We start from the raw sequence: 16,798 nt of genomic DNA, 5'->3' as shown, positions 1-16,798 counted from the left end.
GACTAAAATGAAAATACAGACCATACCAGTGCTAGGGAAGACAGGAAATAATTGGACTGCAGAGATGTATAATGGTATAGTTACTCAGGAAAACAATTTTGATAAAGTCAAACCTGTATCTACCATATAATCTGGTCATTTTCAATTCTAGGTATTTACCCTAGGGAAATTAAAATTGACATTCTATGACAACTACACATGCAACTGTTTGTGATAGTTCTGTTTATAAACACTGAAAACTGGAAACAAACTAAACATCCTTCAATAGATAAGAAAGTACGCAAAAGGGGCCAGCAGGTAGTGTGGAGATTAAGGTGGCTGAATCCCACGTGGTCAACTGAGCAGTGTGAGTACCAGACGCAATGGCTTAAAAAAAGATGTTGGGCATATGTGTGTGCATGCCTAAAATTCTGAGAAGAAAATGGAAGAGAAGGGATTGTGGTGTGACCATCAATCAGCAGGTTATTTCTCTCTCTCTCTCTCTCTCTCTCTCTCTCTCTTCTGGGAATTGCATGCACCCTATAGCAAAATCTTAAAAATTAAAAATAAAAAATAAAGAGAAAAGAAAAAGAAAAAGTAAACAGCCATACAATGGTATACTACTCAGCAATGAAAAATAATGGAGTACTGATATATGCAACCACCTGAGTGAATCTCACAGGCTTTCTACCAGATGAAAAAAAGCCTGTCTCCAGAGTTATACAGCAAATTATTTTGTTTATATAATAGTCTCAAAAGGACAAGACAATGATAATAAAGAAATAGTTGCCAGGAGTTTCAGGAGGGGTTGGGATGCAGTATAATTAAAAAGCACAAAGGAATTTTTTTCAGTAAAAGAATTGTTGTGTATCCTAATTATGACTATGTTACACAAATCTATACGTGAGTTAAAACTCCTAGAACTATTCACCAATAGAAATACCCTATAGCAAACTGAGTAAGTGCTATGCATTGAGAGTAGATCCCACATAGCCAACAGTAGCTTGAGTCCCAGCCCCAGCAGCTTGAAAAACACCAGGCACATGTGCATGTGTGCCCAAAATCCTGATGGGAAGGAGAAATGAAGGAAAAAGGATTGCTACATGGCCCCCATTGAAGGATTCACTCTCTGTCTCTTATCCGTGAGTGCACACCCCTCTGGCAATAATTAATTTAGAAAACTGGAAAAAAAAAAGAGAGAGATAACTGTACCTCCTCCCCCCAAAAAGTCAAAAAGTACATGAAGTATGGCTTCATTTATATGTAGTTCTAGAACAGACAAAAGCTATGTGATGGAAGAGCAAGCAGAAAATTGGTTAATTTAAGAGTGGCAAGAGAATAACTGTGTTATGATAAATGCTCTAAACATTGATAGAGGTTTAGGTTATACTGGTGTATACATTTATCAAGATTCAGTGGATACACATACACTTAAGATCTACACTTTTCATTATATGTCCACTCTATAGCAAAAAAAAAAAATAAATAAATAAACAGGGGCCAGCAGGTGGCATGGTGGTTAAGGCACTGGACTCCCACATGGCTGACAGTGGTTTGAGTCCTGGATCCAGTGGTTTGCTTTATCACTTTCCCACTCCCTCTTTTTGTCTCTCACTGGTAAGCACACATGCCCTGTAGCAAATTTTAAAATAATAATAATAATAAAATTAAGTGGATGATTCTCTTTTTTAAAAAATGAAAGAAATATTAAACTAATTAATGATATGTATATGAATGTGAAAATGTACCATTTTGCAATTTACTTTGGATACATCAAATAATAAGACAGATTTATGAATGAGAAGAGGGAGAGATGGACAGACAGATCCGTGATTAGGCAAGTGTACCGAATGTTCATGATATCAGGGGGCAGGTGTCCAAGTCCCTTAATGGTCTCTTGACTACTGCTATGCAATTAAAGTGTTTCATAATAAAATATTGGGGGAAAACACAAGTATTTAACATTCATTTCTGTCCCCCTGGTATAAGTCATGGGATGAGTGTGAAAGTATTAAGGAAGACCCTACCAAGCAGAGGTTCCTCCATAAGGGCTTACTTTGGAGCTGTTGGCAAGGAATCCATTCCTCTAGCTTGGATTTTAAGTGCATTGCATTTTGTGTTTATTTCTCTGATCCCCCAAGACAAAAAAAAATACAGAAAGTGGCATCTAAACGTGCCCTGCCTCCTTAATAATAAAAATAAAATCCCTAGGTGCTCTTGTTCAAAAGGCTCTTCTTTACACCTGTTGGCCTCAATGCATGAGTCCAGGCTACTGACCCTAGCCAAGCCACCCCAGCGCCTTCATGGATGGGCAAGCACAGAAACTTTCACCACTGCTTCTGACTGGTGTGATATTCTGGGTAGGGAGGTAGTCAAGCAAGGGGAAATTCCCGACTGCCAACAACCCCAGACGCCCCAAATGGATAAGAACGGAAGTTGGACAGAACAGTTTGAATTGGAGACCTGGTCTCTGGGCATGGCCACCTCTTTTTTCTTCCTGGGAGGCTCCATGTCTAGATGTAAATGCTTCTTGTTACAGTTTCCTCAGCCTAAGGAGGGAATGGCCTCATTCCCTCTCCTCCAGAGAGTAGAGTCAAAGGACAGAGTCACCAGGGAGCAGATCCTACTGTACGGAGAGAGGACAATTCTAACCATTAGAGCTCACTCAGATCGAAAAGCTGCCTTGTCATTATGCTAAGTGAAGTAAGTCAGAGAAAGACAAATGCGGCATGAACTCACTTATACGTGGAATCTATTGTAGAAAAAGTCAGAGTAGAACGGTAATTGCCATGGGGCTGGGGAAGAGGGAAAGGGGGAGATTTTGGTCAAAGGGTCTAAACTTTTGGATAATAAGATGAATAAGTTCTGGGGACCTCAAATATGGCATGGTGACTATAGGTAATGATACTGTATTGCATATCTGAAATTTTATAACAGGATAGATTTCTTTTACCTGACAGAGAGAACACGCACTTGCTAAAGAGAGACACAGAGAGAGAAAGAGTGGGAAAGGGAGAAAGTACCCTCCCATGGGGGTGATCATGCCACAATGCCTTCACCTCCATTTCTCCTCCCAAGATTTTGGGCGCCGGCCTTCACACATACCCAACACGTTTTTCAAGCCACTGGATCCAGGACTTGAGCCACATAGTAAGCCATGGGATGACAGCCATGAGATCCAGGCATCTTAACCACCACACCACTGGCTGGCCCAAGAACAGATTTAAATGTTCTCATCATACATACATATAGACACACACACACACACACACACACACACACACACACACACAGGTAATACAAGGTGATGAATGTATAATTTCATGCACACATGCCTAGTGTGAGTTTCAAGCCACTGGGTTTGGGATCTGAACAGCAGTCAGCCACGTTGGAGTTCAGAGCCTTGCCACCTTCTGGACCCACATTTAAATTAAAACAAACAAACAAACAAACAAACAAAAAACTATCTTGGGCCAGCAGGTGGCATAGTGTTAATAGAACTGGACTCCCATGTGGCCAACCACAGTTTAAGACCTAGACCCAGTGGCTTGAAAATCATGCACACAAAGCATGTGTGTGCATGCTAAGAATCCTGAGAGGAGAATGGGGGAGAATGGATCGCAGTGTAGCCATCCTATCTGGGGAGTGATTTTTCACTTTCCTTTTCCCTCTCTCTGTCTCCCTCTCTCCAGCAAAAAACACATGTCCTATGGCAAAAACCTAAGGGGGTAAAAAAAAACTACCTTGTGAATGGATTTGAATAGACATTTCTCCAAAGATGATATATACAAATGGCCAATAAGTATATATAAAAAAAAGTTCAGCATCATTACTTAAGATTATTATTAAGGAAATACAAATCAAAACAAAAATGAGATGCTATTTCATATCCCCTAGGATGTAATTCTTTTATAAATGTTTTTGCAATAAGGCGCATGCATGCACTCGCACTAGGCAGAGAGAGGTAGTGAAAGAGGAAGTGAGAAACCACGCTCCGTCCCAGGGAGGGGAGGACCATGCTGCAATCCCTTCTCCTCCACTCTGCTCTTGGAATTTTGGGCACACACACTTGTGCCCAGCGTGATTTTCAAGCTGCAGGGTTTGGGACTTGAACCGTAGTCAGGCATGTCAGCGTCCAGCACCATAACTATCACGTCACTGGCTGGCCCCATTGTGCAGCTCCGCACAGGGCTGAAACACCCTAACCTCCTGCACGCCAGTCTGCAGGGGGATGATGATCAGAACTACCAAGGTGAACAGTTACGAAGCATCTGTCCTGTGCCAGGCACTCGGCTTAGCTCCTGAATGCATGACTCCATCCAATCACATAACAGCCCTATGTAAAATTATCCCAATTTTACAAGCAAGGAAACTGAGGCTCAGAAAGGAGAGTTCATTTGCCCAAGGTTCCTTAGCTAGTAAGTCTGAACCAGACTAGAACTCGGGGGGTCTTGCCACAGAGCCCAGGTCCTCCTAATTACTAGTTGGACTTGCTTCAAGTACACATCCAAATTTGCGGGGACTCAAGTTATTATTTCTGAGTCTTCATCTCCTTTCTCTACCTGTCCAGGAAAGTCAAAAACATCCATCTTTGGAAAACACCCACTGGTTAAATCAATGGCTGCCAAGGAACTCCAGAGGACCAGATTTTCCATCTTCATCAAGGACACGATTTCTATAATGGCAAAGCAGAGAAATCATCTCAATGCTCAAAAACAGCACTGTCGTATAGAATCATAGATCCCAAGCCGGCCAGGTAATTTAAAATATTTTATAGTAGCCTTGGGGGGGAGGGGGCAGGATACAGGTGAAACTAACTTTAATTTATTTTATTGAACCCATTATGTCTAAAATAATATTTCAATATGCTAGTATAAAAAGTATTTATGAGGTAGTTAGCATTCCTTTCTTCATACTAAGAGCTCAGAATCTGCTAAGTATTTGATACTAACAGCATAATTTACTTAGTTCTCATCACATTTCTTCTTTTTTTAATTTGCTATAGGGCATGTGTACTCACTAGAGAGAGAAGGAGGAAAAGAAAGCACCCCTAAGGAGGATATTCAGACCACAATTTCTTCTTCTCCATTTTCCTCTCAGGATTTTAGGCATGCATACCCATGCACCCGGCATGTTTTTCAAGCTGTTCAGTCCAGGACTTGAACTACATAGTCAGCCATGTGGAATCCAGCCACCTTAGCCACCATGCTTCCAGCTGGCTCCCCTTTTTAAAAATTTTGCCAGAGAACACAGTCACCATAGAGAGACAAAAACAGAGAGAGAGAAAGAAAGCACCCCCACGGGGATGGTCATGCCATAATCTATTCTCCCTCCTGTGGGGATTTTGGGCATGTGCATTAGAATGACTAGTTCTGTAGTAATAGATAACTGATACAATAGCTTATCATTAGCTGAAGCAGAGGCTACTAGCTATTCTGTAAACTCTCATCTTCACCCTGGGCCCACAGCTAAACTTCCTTCCCTATCTTCTTTGCAACATTGTGACAAAATTTGAGCTAGGGGAATGAAAGTAGAATTGATGAGGACAACTTTGGGGAATCAAACTTTAGGAAGCATTGTCTTCTCCACCCTTTCTCTCCTTTCTGAATGCAAATATGACAACGCAGCAGAATGGAAGGAGCCTGGAGTATGAGAGACTGGCCCATCAACCATTGAATTGTTTTGTGAACAAGAAAAAGACCTTCTACTGTGTCAAAGCCATGACATATTTGGAGTCCATTTGCTACAGTCTGCCTATTTAACTCACAATTTGGCTCATTCCAAAAAGAATGGGAAATTAGTTCCCATAGCCCTATATCCAGGCTGGCCACATCAACTCACAAAATGCAGTAAAATCAACATTGTGTGACTTCTGAATCTCAAGACCCCTTGCAACTTTCAGTCTTCCTCTCTTGGAATGCTGGAGCCATGAAAGAAATCCAGGCTATCCACATGAAGAGAGAGGTTCAGCTTTCCCATCCCCCAGCCCTTCTGCCAGATGAATATGAACAGATGAGTGAGCACAGGTGAAACCAGCAGAAGAACCACCCAGCCAAGCCCAAACCAAAGACTCATGCAAAACAGCAAGTTGTTGTTTTAAGCTCAAACTTTCCCAAGTCTAATTAACTTTAAGAATAGCTTATTACACTGCATAGATCATTAAAATGGAACATATGATGAACAAAGAATTGATGCAGGCATGGCTACAATGTATTTTTTGTACAAAGAAATTCCATACTCTTATTCAGTTCCCAATTCCTTGTAATTTAACAAAAAAGAGTTCAGTTGAAAACCACCTCTACTGACCAGTGTCTTCCAGTGCTAGTGTCATTTGTTCACCCTTCAGATGGTCTCTATGCCTCCTGGGTCATTCACATCCCATCCATCCTACAGACCAGGGATCAATAAACTACAGATAGCCTGTGGGCCAAACCTAACCCATCACCTGTTTTCGTAAGGCCCAGAATCTGAAAAGAGTTTTTAAATTTCCAAATGTACAAAAATAAAAATAACATTTTATAATATATGAAAATTATATCAAATTCAAATTTCAAGGTCCATAAAGCTTTATTGGAAAACAATTTACCTATTCATTACAAAGAGACTTCAAAAAGTTCTTGGAAAATGGAATTAAACTATGAGTTTATTTTGGTACAAAACATAGGGCGTGTGTGTTCGCTGGAGAGACAGGAAGACAAAAAGTGAAAAACCAGGGGGGATGACCACACCAAAATCCCGTCTCCTCTAGTCTCCTCTTGGGATTTGGGGCACACATGCACACATGAGTTTTAAGCAACCAGGTCTGAGACTCGAACCATGGTCAACTATGTGGGAGAGTCCAGCAACATAACCATTATGCCATCTGCTAGTCCCATCCTGGTTTCTTACGGGACACATTCTCTATGAACTTTCTGAAGGTCTGCCCATCTATATGCCATGGCTACCGCGACTCAAGTTATTATTTCTGAGTCTTCATCTCCTTTCTCTACCTGTCCAGGAAAGTCAAAAACATCCATCTTTGGAAAACACCCACTGGTTAAATCAATGGCTGCCAAGGAACTCCAGAGGACCAGATTTTCCATCTTCATCAAGGACACGATTTCTATAATGGCAAAGCAGAGAAATCATCTCAATGCTCAAAAACAGCACTGTCGTATAGAATCATAGATCCCAAGCCGGCCAGGTAATTTAAAATATTTTATAGTAGCCTTGGGGGGGAGGGGGCAGGATACAGGTGAAACTAACTTTAATTTATTTTATTGAACCCATTATGTCTAAAATAATATTTCAATATGCTAGTATAAAAAGTATTTATGAGGTAGTTAGCATTCCTTTCTTCATACTAAGAGCTCAGAATCTGCTAAGTATTTGATACTAACAGCATAATTTACTTAGTTCTCATCACATTTCTTCTTTTTTTAATTTGCTATAGGGCATGTGTACTCACTAGAGAGAGAAGGAGGAAAAGAAAGCACCCCTAAGGAGGATATTCAGACCACAATTTCTTCTTCTCCATTTTCCTCTCAGGATTTTAGGCATGCATACCCATGCACCCGGCATGTTTTTCAAGCTGTTCAGTCCAGGACTTGAACTACATAGTCAGCCATGTGGAATCCAGCCACCTTAGCCACCATGCTTCCAGCTGGCTCCCCTTTTTAAAAATTTTGCCAGAGAACACAGTCACCATAGAGAGACAAAAACAGAGAGAGAGAAAGAAAGCACCCCCACGGGGATGGTCATGCCATAATCTATTCTCCCTCCTGTGGGGATTTTGGGCATGTGCATTAGAATGACTAGTTCTGTAGTAATAGATAACTGATACAATAGCTTATCATTAGCTGAAGCAGAGGCTACTAGCTATTCTGTAAACTCTCATCTTCACCCTGGGCCCACAGCTAAACTTCCTTCCCTATCTTCTTTGCAACATTGTGACAAAATTTGAGCTAGGGGAATGAAAGTAGAATTGATGAGGACAACTTTGGGGAATCAAACTTTAGGAAGCATTGTCTTCTCCACCCTTTCTCTCCTTTCTGAATGCAAATATGACAACGCAGCAGAATGGAAGGAGCCTGGAGTATGAGAGACTGGCCCATCAACCATTGAATTGTTTTGTGAACAAGAAAAAGACCTTCTACTGTGTCAAAGCCATGACATATTTGGAGTCCATTTGCTACAGTCTGCCTATTTAACTCACAATTTGGCTCATTCCAAAAAGAATGGGAAATTAGTTCCCATAGCCCTATATCCAGGCTGGCCACATCAACTCACAAAATGCAGTAAAATCAACATTGTGTGACTTCTGAATCTCAAGACCCCTTGCAACTTTCAGTCTTCCTCTCTTGGAATGCTGGAGCCATGAAAGAAATCCAGGCTATCCACATGAAGAGAGAGGTTCAGCTTTCCCATCCCCCAGCCCTTCTGCCAGATGAATATGAACAGATGAGTGAGCACAGGTGAAACCAGCAGAAGAACCACCCAGCCAAGCCCAAACCAAAGACTCATGCAAAACAGCAAGTTGTTGTTTTAAGCTCAAACTTTCCCAAGTCTAATTAACTTTAAGAATAGCTTATTACACTGCATAGATCATTAAAATGGAACATATGATGAACAAAGAATTGATGCAGGCATGGCTACAATGTATTTTTTGTACAAAGAAATTCCATACTCTTATTCAGTTCCCAATTCCTTGTAATTTAACAAAAAAGAGTTCAGTTGAAAACCACCTCTACTGACCAGTGTCTTCCAGTGCTAGTGTCATTTGTTCACCCTTCAGATGGTCTCTATGCCTCCTGGGTCATTCACATCCCATCCATCCTACAGACCAGGGATCAATAAACTACAGATAGCCTGTGGGCCAAACCTAACCCATCACCTGTTTTCGTAAGGCCCAGAATCTGAAAAGAGTTTTTAAATTTCCAAATGTACAAAAATAAAAATAACATTTTATAATATATGAAAATTATATCAAATTCAAATTTCAAGGTCCATAAAGCTTTATTGGAAAACAATTTACCTATTCATTACAAAGAGACTTCAAAAAGTTCTTGGAAAATGGAATTAAACTATGAGTTTATTTTGGTACAAAACATAGGGCGTGTGTGTTCGCTGGAGAGACAGGAAGACAAAAAGTGAAAAACCAGGGGGGATGACCACACCAAAATCCCGTCTCCTCTAGTCTCCTCTTGGGATTTGGGGCACACATGCACACATGAGTTTTAAGCAACCAGGTCTGAGACTCGAACCATGGTCAACTATGTGGGAGAGTCCAGCAACATAACCATTATGCCATCTGCTAGTCCCATCCTGGTTTCTTACGGGACACATTCTCTATGAACTTTCTGAAGGTCTGCCCATCTATATGCCATGGCTACCGCATACTACAGCAGCAGAAGCAGTAGTGGTGATGGAGAGCTGGCCCTATGGCCTTGCAGGTAAGGGAGCCAGAGCCCACAAGGACACCACATAATTTGAATCCTGGCCCTGGCAGCTTGAAAAACACACCAGCCAATGTGCATGGATGCCTCGAATCCAGAGAAGATGGAGAAATGGAGGAAAAAGAATTGCAGAATGACTACACTCCATTGAAGGGTGCTTTCTCCCCCTTCCCCCCCCTCCTCTCTCTGGAAAGCATGCACACTCTCTGGCAATCAAAAAGAAAAAAATGTATTTGTGATGGAAACCATACCCATAAAACCTAAACGATTTACTATCTGGCCTTTGACAGAAAAGGTTTGCCAGTTTTGTTGTAGTCCGTTATCAGACTAACCTTTAAACATCTTTTTAGTGTAGTCACTACAAAACCTTTGAAGACCTTTATCTCCTACCTCAAAGGGACAAAATGATATTGGTCTGATTCCCCTGTCCTTAGTAAGACACTAGGAGTTAGTGACCTAAATCGGTTTCCTATGACATGCGATCAAGTCCCCTGCATTCTGGGAAAACTAGCATCTAAGCTGCCCCATGGGGTATGATAATAATTGTGTCTGGTTTGTTGTTCTTGAGCAGTGAGTTCTCCCCTTTTGCTGCAATCTAAATCCTCCACGTCTTTCATTCCACTCTGAATTCCCATCTCCCCAATGAAGAAGCTTCTCTAACTGCTCTGCCAAATGTTTCCCTGGGAGTATTCTATGGAACAGCAACCCCAAGAGAAATACTTGAAAAAGGAAGCAGTGCAGACTCCACCTTCTCTTGGAGGTACAGTGCACATCTTAGTACACTGAAGGCTCTGAAAAGTACTGCAGCAAAGACACTTATTTACCTCTGCTTAACTCAACTCTCCCAAATACATAAACCATAAAATTTAGTTTATCTGTGAAACACTTGTTGACCACCAGCATCCAGTATAGTGCCTAGATTTCAGCATTAGTTGAAGGAATAAAAAATGGTAACATCCCACAAAATTAGAGTTCCACAGAACATATAAAACATACATGCATCTCTCCCTCTGAGCTGAGCTACCCCTTCTGCATCATCTATTCACATCAGATAATACTAATTGTCACTGTCATCACTGTGGTCATCATAACCCCTGTAGTTGTCTATTTTTTTTAGAAGTTTTTGCTATACGGCACATAAGCTCACCAGAAAGACAGAGAGAGAGAGACAGAAAGTGAGAAATCACCCCCAGGGGGATGGCCACACCACAATCCCTTCTCCTCCATTCTCCTCTTGGGATCTTGGGCACACACACACATGCGTCCAGTGTAAGTTTAAGCCACTGGGTCCAGGACTTGAACTGCAGTCAACTACATGGAAGTTCAGCAACATAGCCATTATACCAACTGCTGGTCCCTGTTTTTGAAAGATTTTTTTCTATAGGGCTTGTGCACTTGCCAGAGAGACAGAAAGCAAAAAATCACTCCCCAGGGGGAATGGTCATGCCACAATCCCTTATCCTCCATTCTCTTCTCAGGTTTTGGGCACACATGAACACACGCCTGATGTGAGTTTTAAGCTGCTGGGTCTGGGACTCAAATCATGGTCAACTAGGGAGTCCAGCAATGTAGCCATTATGCCATCTGCTGCTCCCTGTAGCTGTCTTTTATTGAGCACTTGCAGGTACCAAGTTCAAGACAGTGCTGTACTCTTGAACAAAACATTGATTCTTTTCATCATGACAACCTCCCTCTGAGGTAGGTAATATTATTCTATTACTGCCACGTCACCAAAAAAGAAAACTGGGTCAGCAAATTTAAATCACTAGCCCAAAATAAAGTGAATAGAAAACTTAAAATTTAAAACTACATCAGTTTGGGCCAGTGGTGGTGAGATGGTTAAGGCAGCTGCATCCCACATGGCTAAGTGTACAGTCTGAGTCCTGGAAGCAGCTTGAAAAACAGGCTGGGCACATGTGTGTTTATGCCCAACACGCCAAAAGGAGAATGGAGAAGGGTTTGCACTGTGGTCATCCCCCCTGAAAGGGTGATTTCTCACTTTCTCTCTTTCTCTCTCTCTCTCTGTTTTTCTCTTCATGAACACACACATCCTACAGCAAAATCTGAAAGAGGGAAAACAAAAACTACATCAGTCTAACTCCAGAGCTCATGAACTTTCTTTTCCAGCAAAATATCTCCTGTGGCTGACATGACTGGCTGTCCATTCAACATCCACTTGCACCTTTTTCTTTACTAGCAGAACCATGATTTTGTATGGAGTGGCAGTAGGCCATCCCGGGTGATAGATCATAACCCAGGTAGGCCAGTCACGAGTGTTCCCACTTCCCTACCTCCGAGCCTCCCTTGCAGCTAGGACTAGCCATTTGACTGGATTCTGGCCAAGAAGACAAAATTAAATATCATCTGTGGGGTAGGAAGGAGGAGATGTCCCAGAAAAGCCTTTGCTTCTGAAGCAAAGGTATGAACCCTTTACTCTTTCACACTCACCCTGTCCCACCTTGAACCTGTAATATAACAGCTGAATATACAAAAGGGCAACAAAACCATAGGAAGAGTCACAAGAATTCCAATAGCTATCAGCCCTGATACTATTGAACTAAACTTGTTTTGTTTGTTTGCTTATTAAAGAATTGTTTTTATTTAATGTTATTTACTATTATTATTATTGCTGTTTTTAATTTGACCAGAGAGGGGAGGAAAAAAAAAAAGAGAAATAGAGAAAGTGAGAAAGCAAGCTGCCAGGGCCAGGACTTGAACTGCAGCAGGCCGTGAGGGAGTCCAGAGCTTTTAACTTCCATGCCACCTACTGGTCTGTTTGTTTTAATTTGCTCTAGGGTGTGTGTGCTTGCCAGAGACAACCAAAGAGAGAGGACAAGTAAGAAAACACTTTGGGGGGTGGAGGGCGGATGGCCAAAGTTCAATTACTTCTCCACTCTTCTCTCAGGATTTTGGACATGCATGCACACACGCCCAATGTGTTTTACAAGCCGATGGGTCCAGGACTGGAACAGCACATTCAGCCATGTGGGATCCAGCCACCTTAACCACCATGCCACAGGCTGACACAAAACATTTTGTGTTACTTGAGAAAGAGAAACTCTGAGACAGTAGATAGCATAATGGTTACATTGCTGGACTCCCACATACTCAACTGCAGTTCGAGTCCTGGACCCAGTGGCTTCAGCTCACATTGGGCACATGTGTGTGAATGCCCAAAATCCCAAGAGAAGACTGAAGGAGAAGTGCTTGTGCCATGGCCATCCTCTCTGGAGGGTTATTTCTTGCTTTCTGTCTGTCTCTCCAGCAAATGCACATGCCCTATAGCAAAAATCTCTCTAAAAAGAAACCCTTATATTTGACCCTTGAGCAACACAGGTTTGAGCTGTGCGGGTCCACTTATAAGCACTTTTTTTTTTTTCAATAAATGCTGTAAATGTATTTTCTCTTCCTAAAGATTTTCTTTTTTTTTGAAGATTTTACTTAACTTTATTTATTATTATTATTTCATTATTATTTTTCAGTTTGATCAGAGAGAGACAGAGAGAGAGAGAGAGGAAGTGAGAAAGCAAGCCACCAGGTCTGAGACTTGAACCATGGTCAGCCATGTGGGAGTCCAGCGCCTTCAACCACCATGCCACTTGCCGGCCCCAAGATTTTCTTAATGTTTTCTTTTCTTGGGGCCAGCAGGTGGCGTGGTGGTTAAGGTTGCTGAACTCCCACATGGCCAAACACATTCAAGTCATAGACCAAGTAGCTTACTTTCTCACTTTCCCTCTCTCTTGCTCTGTCCCTCTCTAGTCAAATTTAAATAAAGTTAAATAAAATAAGTCTCTTAAAAATATTTTCATTGCTCTAGATTAATGTGTTCTAAGACTCTAGTATACGATACAAATTACCTACAAAAAGTATGTTAATCAACTAATTATGTTATCTATAAGGCTTCCAGTTATCAGTAAGTTATTGTACTTAAGTTTGGGGGAAGTCAAAAGTTATATGCAGACTTTCTACTGTGTGTGTGTTGTGGGGGGAATCAATGCCCTTAATGCCCATGTTGTTCAAGGGTCAGCTGTATTTTCTTCACTGCTCTGGGTAAGTTCTTCCACTTCATGCAGCTGCACATTGCAAATGGACACACACTTGTCCCCCCTTATTATTTACTATTTGGACTTTATGATTATTCTACACATATATTATTAGCCTTCTCTCTCTACCCATGACGTATGCTTCTGGAAGGCCAAGTCCATGTTGCATACTTTTGTTTCTACAGGCATGTATGCCTCTTACTAAATGTTGCTGATTATCAAGGTTTTCAGGGATAGCCTATTTAATTTAATGCTTAGTGTCTGCAAGAGCAGAGTTTTCCCATTAGATAGCAGAAATATGACATCTAACTACTAATGGATTATTATTTCTCAAAGAGTCAATAATGAAAACATGCATCAGAAACATCTAGCTTAAAAAAAAATAGAAACATCTAGCTTAGTAAATGCAGATTCTGAGGCCCTTTCTCCAGGCACAAATTGAATGAGAATATCTGAGGTTAGAGGCTAAGAATTTGTATTTTGCCAAGCACCTTCATGTGGTTTTGAAACAGAAAATGTGACAACTGTTGAGATGGAAAAGTCTGGATCCAAACATGAGGTTTAGCAGGACTTGGCTGGACCCCAGTTTGCCAGCTCCTTCTCCAGGACCCCTCCTTAGCCCTGGGGATCTGGGAGGTCTAAATTGGCATAATTGCCCAAGATCATTCCCTGGTCAATATGGATAAAGTGACTGGTGTGTTCTGTGGCATACTGGGACCCAAAAATTATAAACAGATGTAGTCCCTGAAAAGAAAACTTGTCTCTGTCACCTGGACATCCAAAGCCTCCACCCCCCACCCTTGGTTTAAAAAGTAGACAACTATGTAAAAAGCATCTACTGCAACAATCACCACCATCCAGGGAGTTAGTAGAGGACTGAGCACATTTGCAAAGTAGAAAAGAGAACTCTGGAGAAATTTACACAGAAGCATTTGAGACTCCTGACTCAGAAGAGACCTCTTTGGGTTACCTATATATTTACTGCACACAGTTCTGGATGGAAGCTGCTCTTGGGCACTGTCCAGACAGAGACAGAAGGCTGGGCCAGGGCATCCCACACACTGTCTTCCAGCAGCAGCGTCCTAGCAGCTAGGCTGCTCCCCGAAGCTCCGAGAAAGCCAATACCTTTGCTTCCCAACACAATCCCCACTCCCCAAGTCCCCCTGACATTTATCTTATTTCGTTTCTAGAGATCATGTTCCCAGATGACAGGTGCACACAGACATGAACCCTAGAGTAGCAAACAGCATTTAACACACACACACACACACACACACACACACACACACTGCTTTCAAAGGGATGACCTCTTGCGTGTTGATATCTGGCCAAAATGAAAACCATAGCAGAAAAAGAAAGACCTGAAAGTGAATCAGAGAGAAGTGCTCATCCAGGCTAGACCAGGGGTAGGAGGGCTGCAAGATTCCCTAGGGATTAAAGAGTCCAACCCTTGGGAAACTAAGGGGCCAGAGATGCAGTGAGTCTTCAGCACCTCACACACCCACTCCACCAAAGGGGGAACCCCTTTGCTCCCAGTCTTACCGGGCAAACACCAGCCAAAGGGACAAGTTATATGTGCAGCTGGGCTGGTTTAAGAGAAGGAAGTGACCTGAGCCCTTCAGATGTCTTGAGCAATGTGGATACCCAGTGATTCTGTGGACACCAGGGCATCTTCTAAGGCTCTTGAAACCTTCCTCTCCCAACCAAACAGCTGTCAGAAGAAATGATCTCTGCCATCTTCTTTCTGAGTAACTTTGCATCCATCCCCCATCTTATCCCATCCCCTAAAAAACTGCTTCAAACTCCCCCTCAAGTTCTGTTGGAGAGAATGTTACAACAGCCAAAGATAACTCCTCCTCCCCGACCCCTTACCGCCCACAGTCCCACCAAGATCCAAGAGTATTTTCCCACACCACCTTGTGTGTGCTGATCCAAGCTTTTTTTTTTTCCTTTTTACACATTTAGGCCTGCCACAGCTCACTGCATCAAAATGATTTGGTTGGAAATGGGTAGCTCAGTGGGGATTTTTTTTTTTTTAATCTTGCTTCCTGACATATCACTGGAAAAAAAAAAAAAGAAAAGAAATCCAAGAAGCCAAAGGAAGACTGGGAAGGAGATGGAGAGAAGAGGTCTCCATTTATCAACAGCCCTATGGGGAGCAAAAACCACCTTTTGACCACCTGCAGAATGCGCAAGGTCACGTGGCTTCTCTGCAGCTCCTTCATGTATTACCCAGCACACGAGAGCCCCCGTGGCTTATAAACAAATCCGCCAGCAGAAAAAAAAGGAGAGAACTCCCTCTTAAGAGAAAGCGACTGCTAATGGTACCGGCGGCAACAATAATAATAAATAAAGAACAACAATCACTACTACTACTATCACCACCCAGCCAAGTACAGACGACAGCAGCACAGTGAAGGGACGCCCAGCGCAGGCTTTGCAAGAAGATAAATCACAGACAACCAAGTCATGCCCACCTGGCTTACCGGCCTCCCCAACCCCCAACAGAGTCAGAGGAAAGGGGGATGGAGGCGAGGAAGGGGAGGAAGGACGGAGAGCAGAGCTCGTAGGTAACACCTACCTCCAGGGTCCGGATTTCTTTCTGTGTGAGGTCGTTGGAGGTAGCACATTTGGTCCTAAGTCCTTCCAGGTTTGAGATGCTCAAGTCTATCATGTTTTGAACCAGCTCGCACTGCTGTAGGGCTTTTTGCAAACTCAGAGGCTGCTGCTCCTCGCTTTTCGTCATGTTTTCCTCATCCATCGCTTGCTCTGCAACCCCCCTTCCCCTCCTCCTCCTCCCAGAGAGAAAAAAGGGGGGCGGGGGGGGAGTAGAGGTAGTCTACCCACTACGCCTCTCCAACCACTGCGACTTCTCACCAATGTCTCGTGAAGAAGAAACCCAACATCTCACACGGGGTTGAGGGGAGGGGGTGGGAGGAGGGGACGAGAGTCAAAATTTATTATTTGATATTGGGGTGATCAAGCAGACTCCATTAGAATGTCCCCTCTCTCTGAGTCTCTGGTCCCTGAAAAGGAGAGATGCTGTTTCTCAGAAGCAAACCAGGTGATGTGATGCTGTCTGTACACTTAGGGAGGAGGAGGAGGGAGAGGAGGAGGAGGAGGCGGCAGAGGAGGAGGCAGAGGAGGAGGAGAAGGAAAACAGCGCTCACTCTTTACACACCGGCTCCGTGAAGGGTGAAATTATATATATTTGGCTGGCTTGCTTTTATGTCAAAAAAAATCTGGCTTGCCCCCCTCCCCGCTGCAGCGACGCGGCATGGTCCACGGCTCGGAGTGCTTTAGCGCGTTCTCAGGCCGCTGTCCGCATTGCTCCCGCGGCTG

At 42.7% G+C, this 16,798-nt stretch overlaps 1 protein-coding gene across 1 annotated transcript in view; it reads right to left on the bottom strand.

Annotated features, from left to right (window-relative positions):
- The window catches only part of KSR2 (kinase suppressor of ras 2), a 423,164-nt gene extending 406,372 nt beyond the window's left edge, over positions 1 to 16,792 (bottom strand). Inside the window, exon 1 of the mRNA XM_006151569.1 lies at positions 16,038 to 16,792. Coding sequence (XP_006151631.1) covers positions 16,038 to 16,217 — 180 coding nt within the window. The 5' untranslated portion in view covers positions 16,218 to 16,792. The remainder of the gene's footprint in view (positions 1 to 16,037) is intronic.
- Between the last annotated feature and the right edge of the window lie 6 nt (positions 16,793 to 16,798).

This window comes from Tupaia chinensis, unplaced genomic scaffold (genome assembly GCF_000334495.1).
Source record: "Tupaia chinensis unplaced genomic scaffold, TupChi_1.0 Scaffold000320_1, whole genome shotgun sequence".
Taxonomy (NCBI): domain Eukaryota; kingdom Metazoa; phylum Chordata; class Mammalia; order Scandentia; family Tupaiidae; genus Tupaia; species Tupaia belangeri.
The sequence above is the reverse complement of the archived record's forward strand: the minus strand, read 5'-3'. Positions and strand labels throughout refer to the sequence as shown.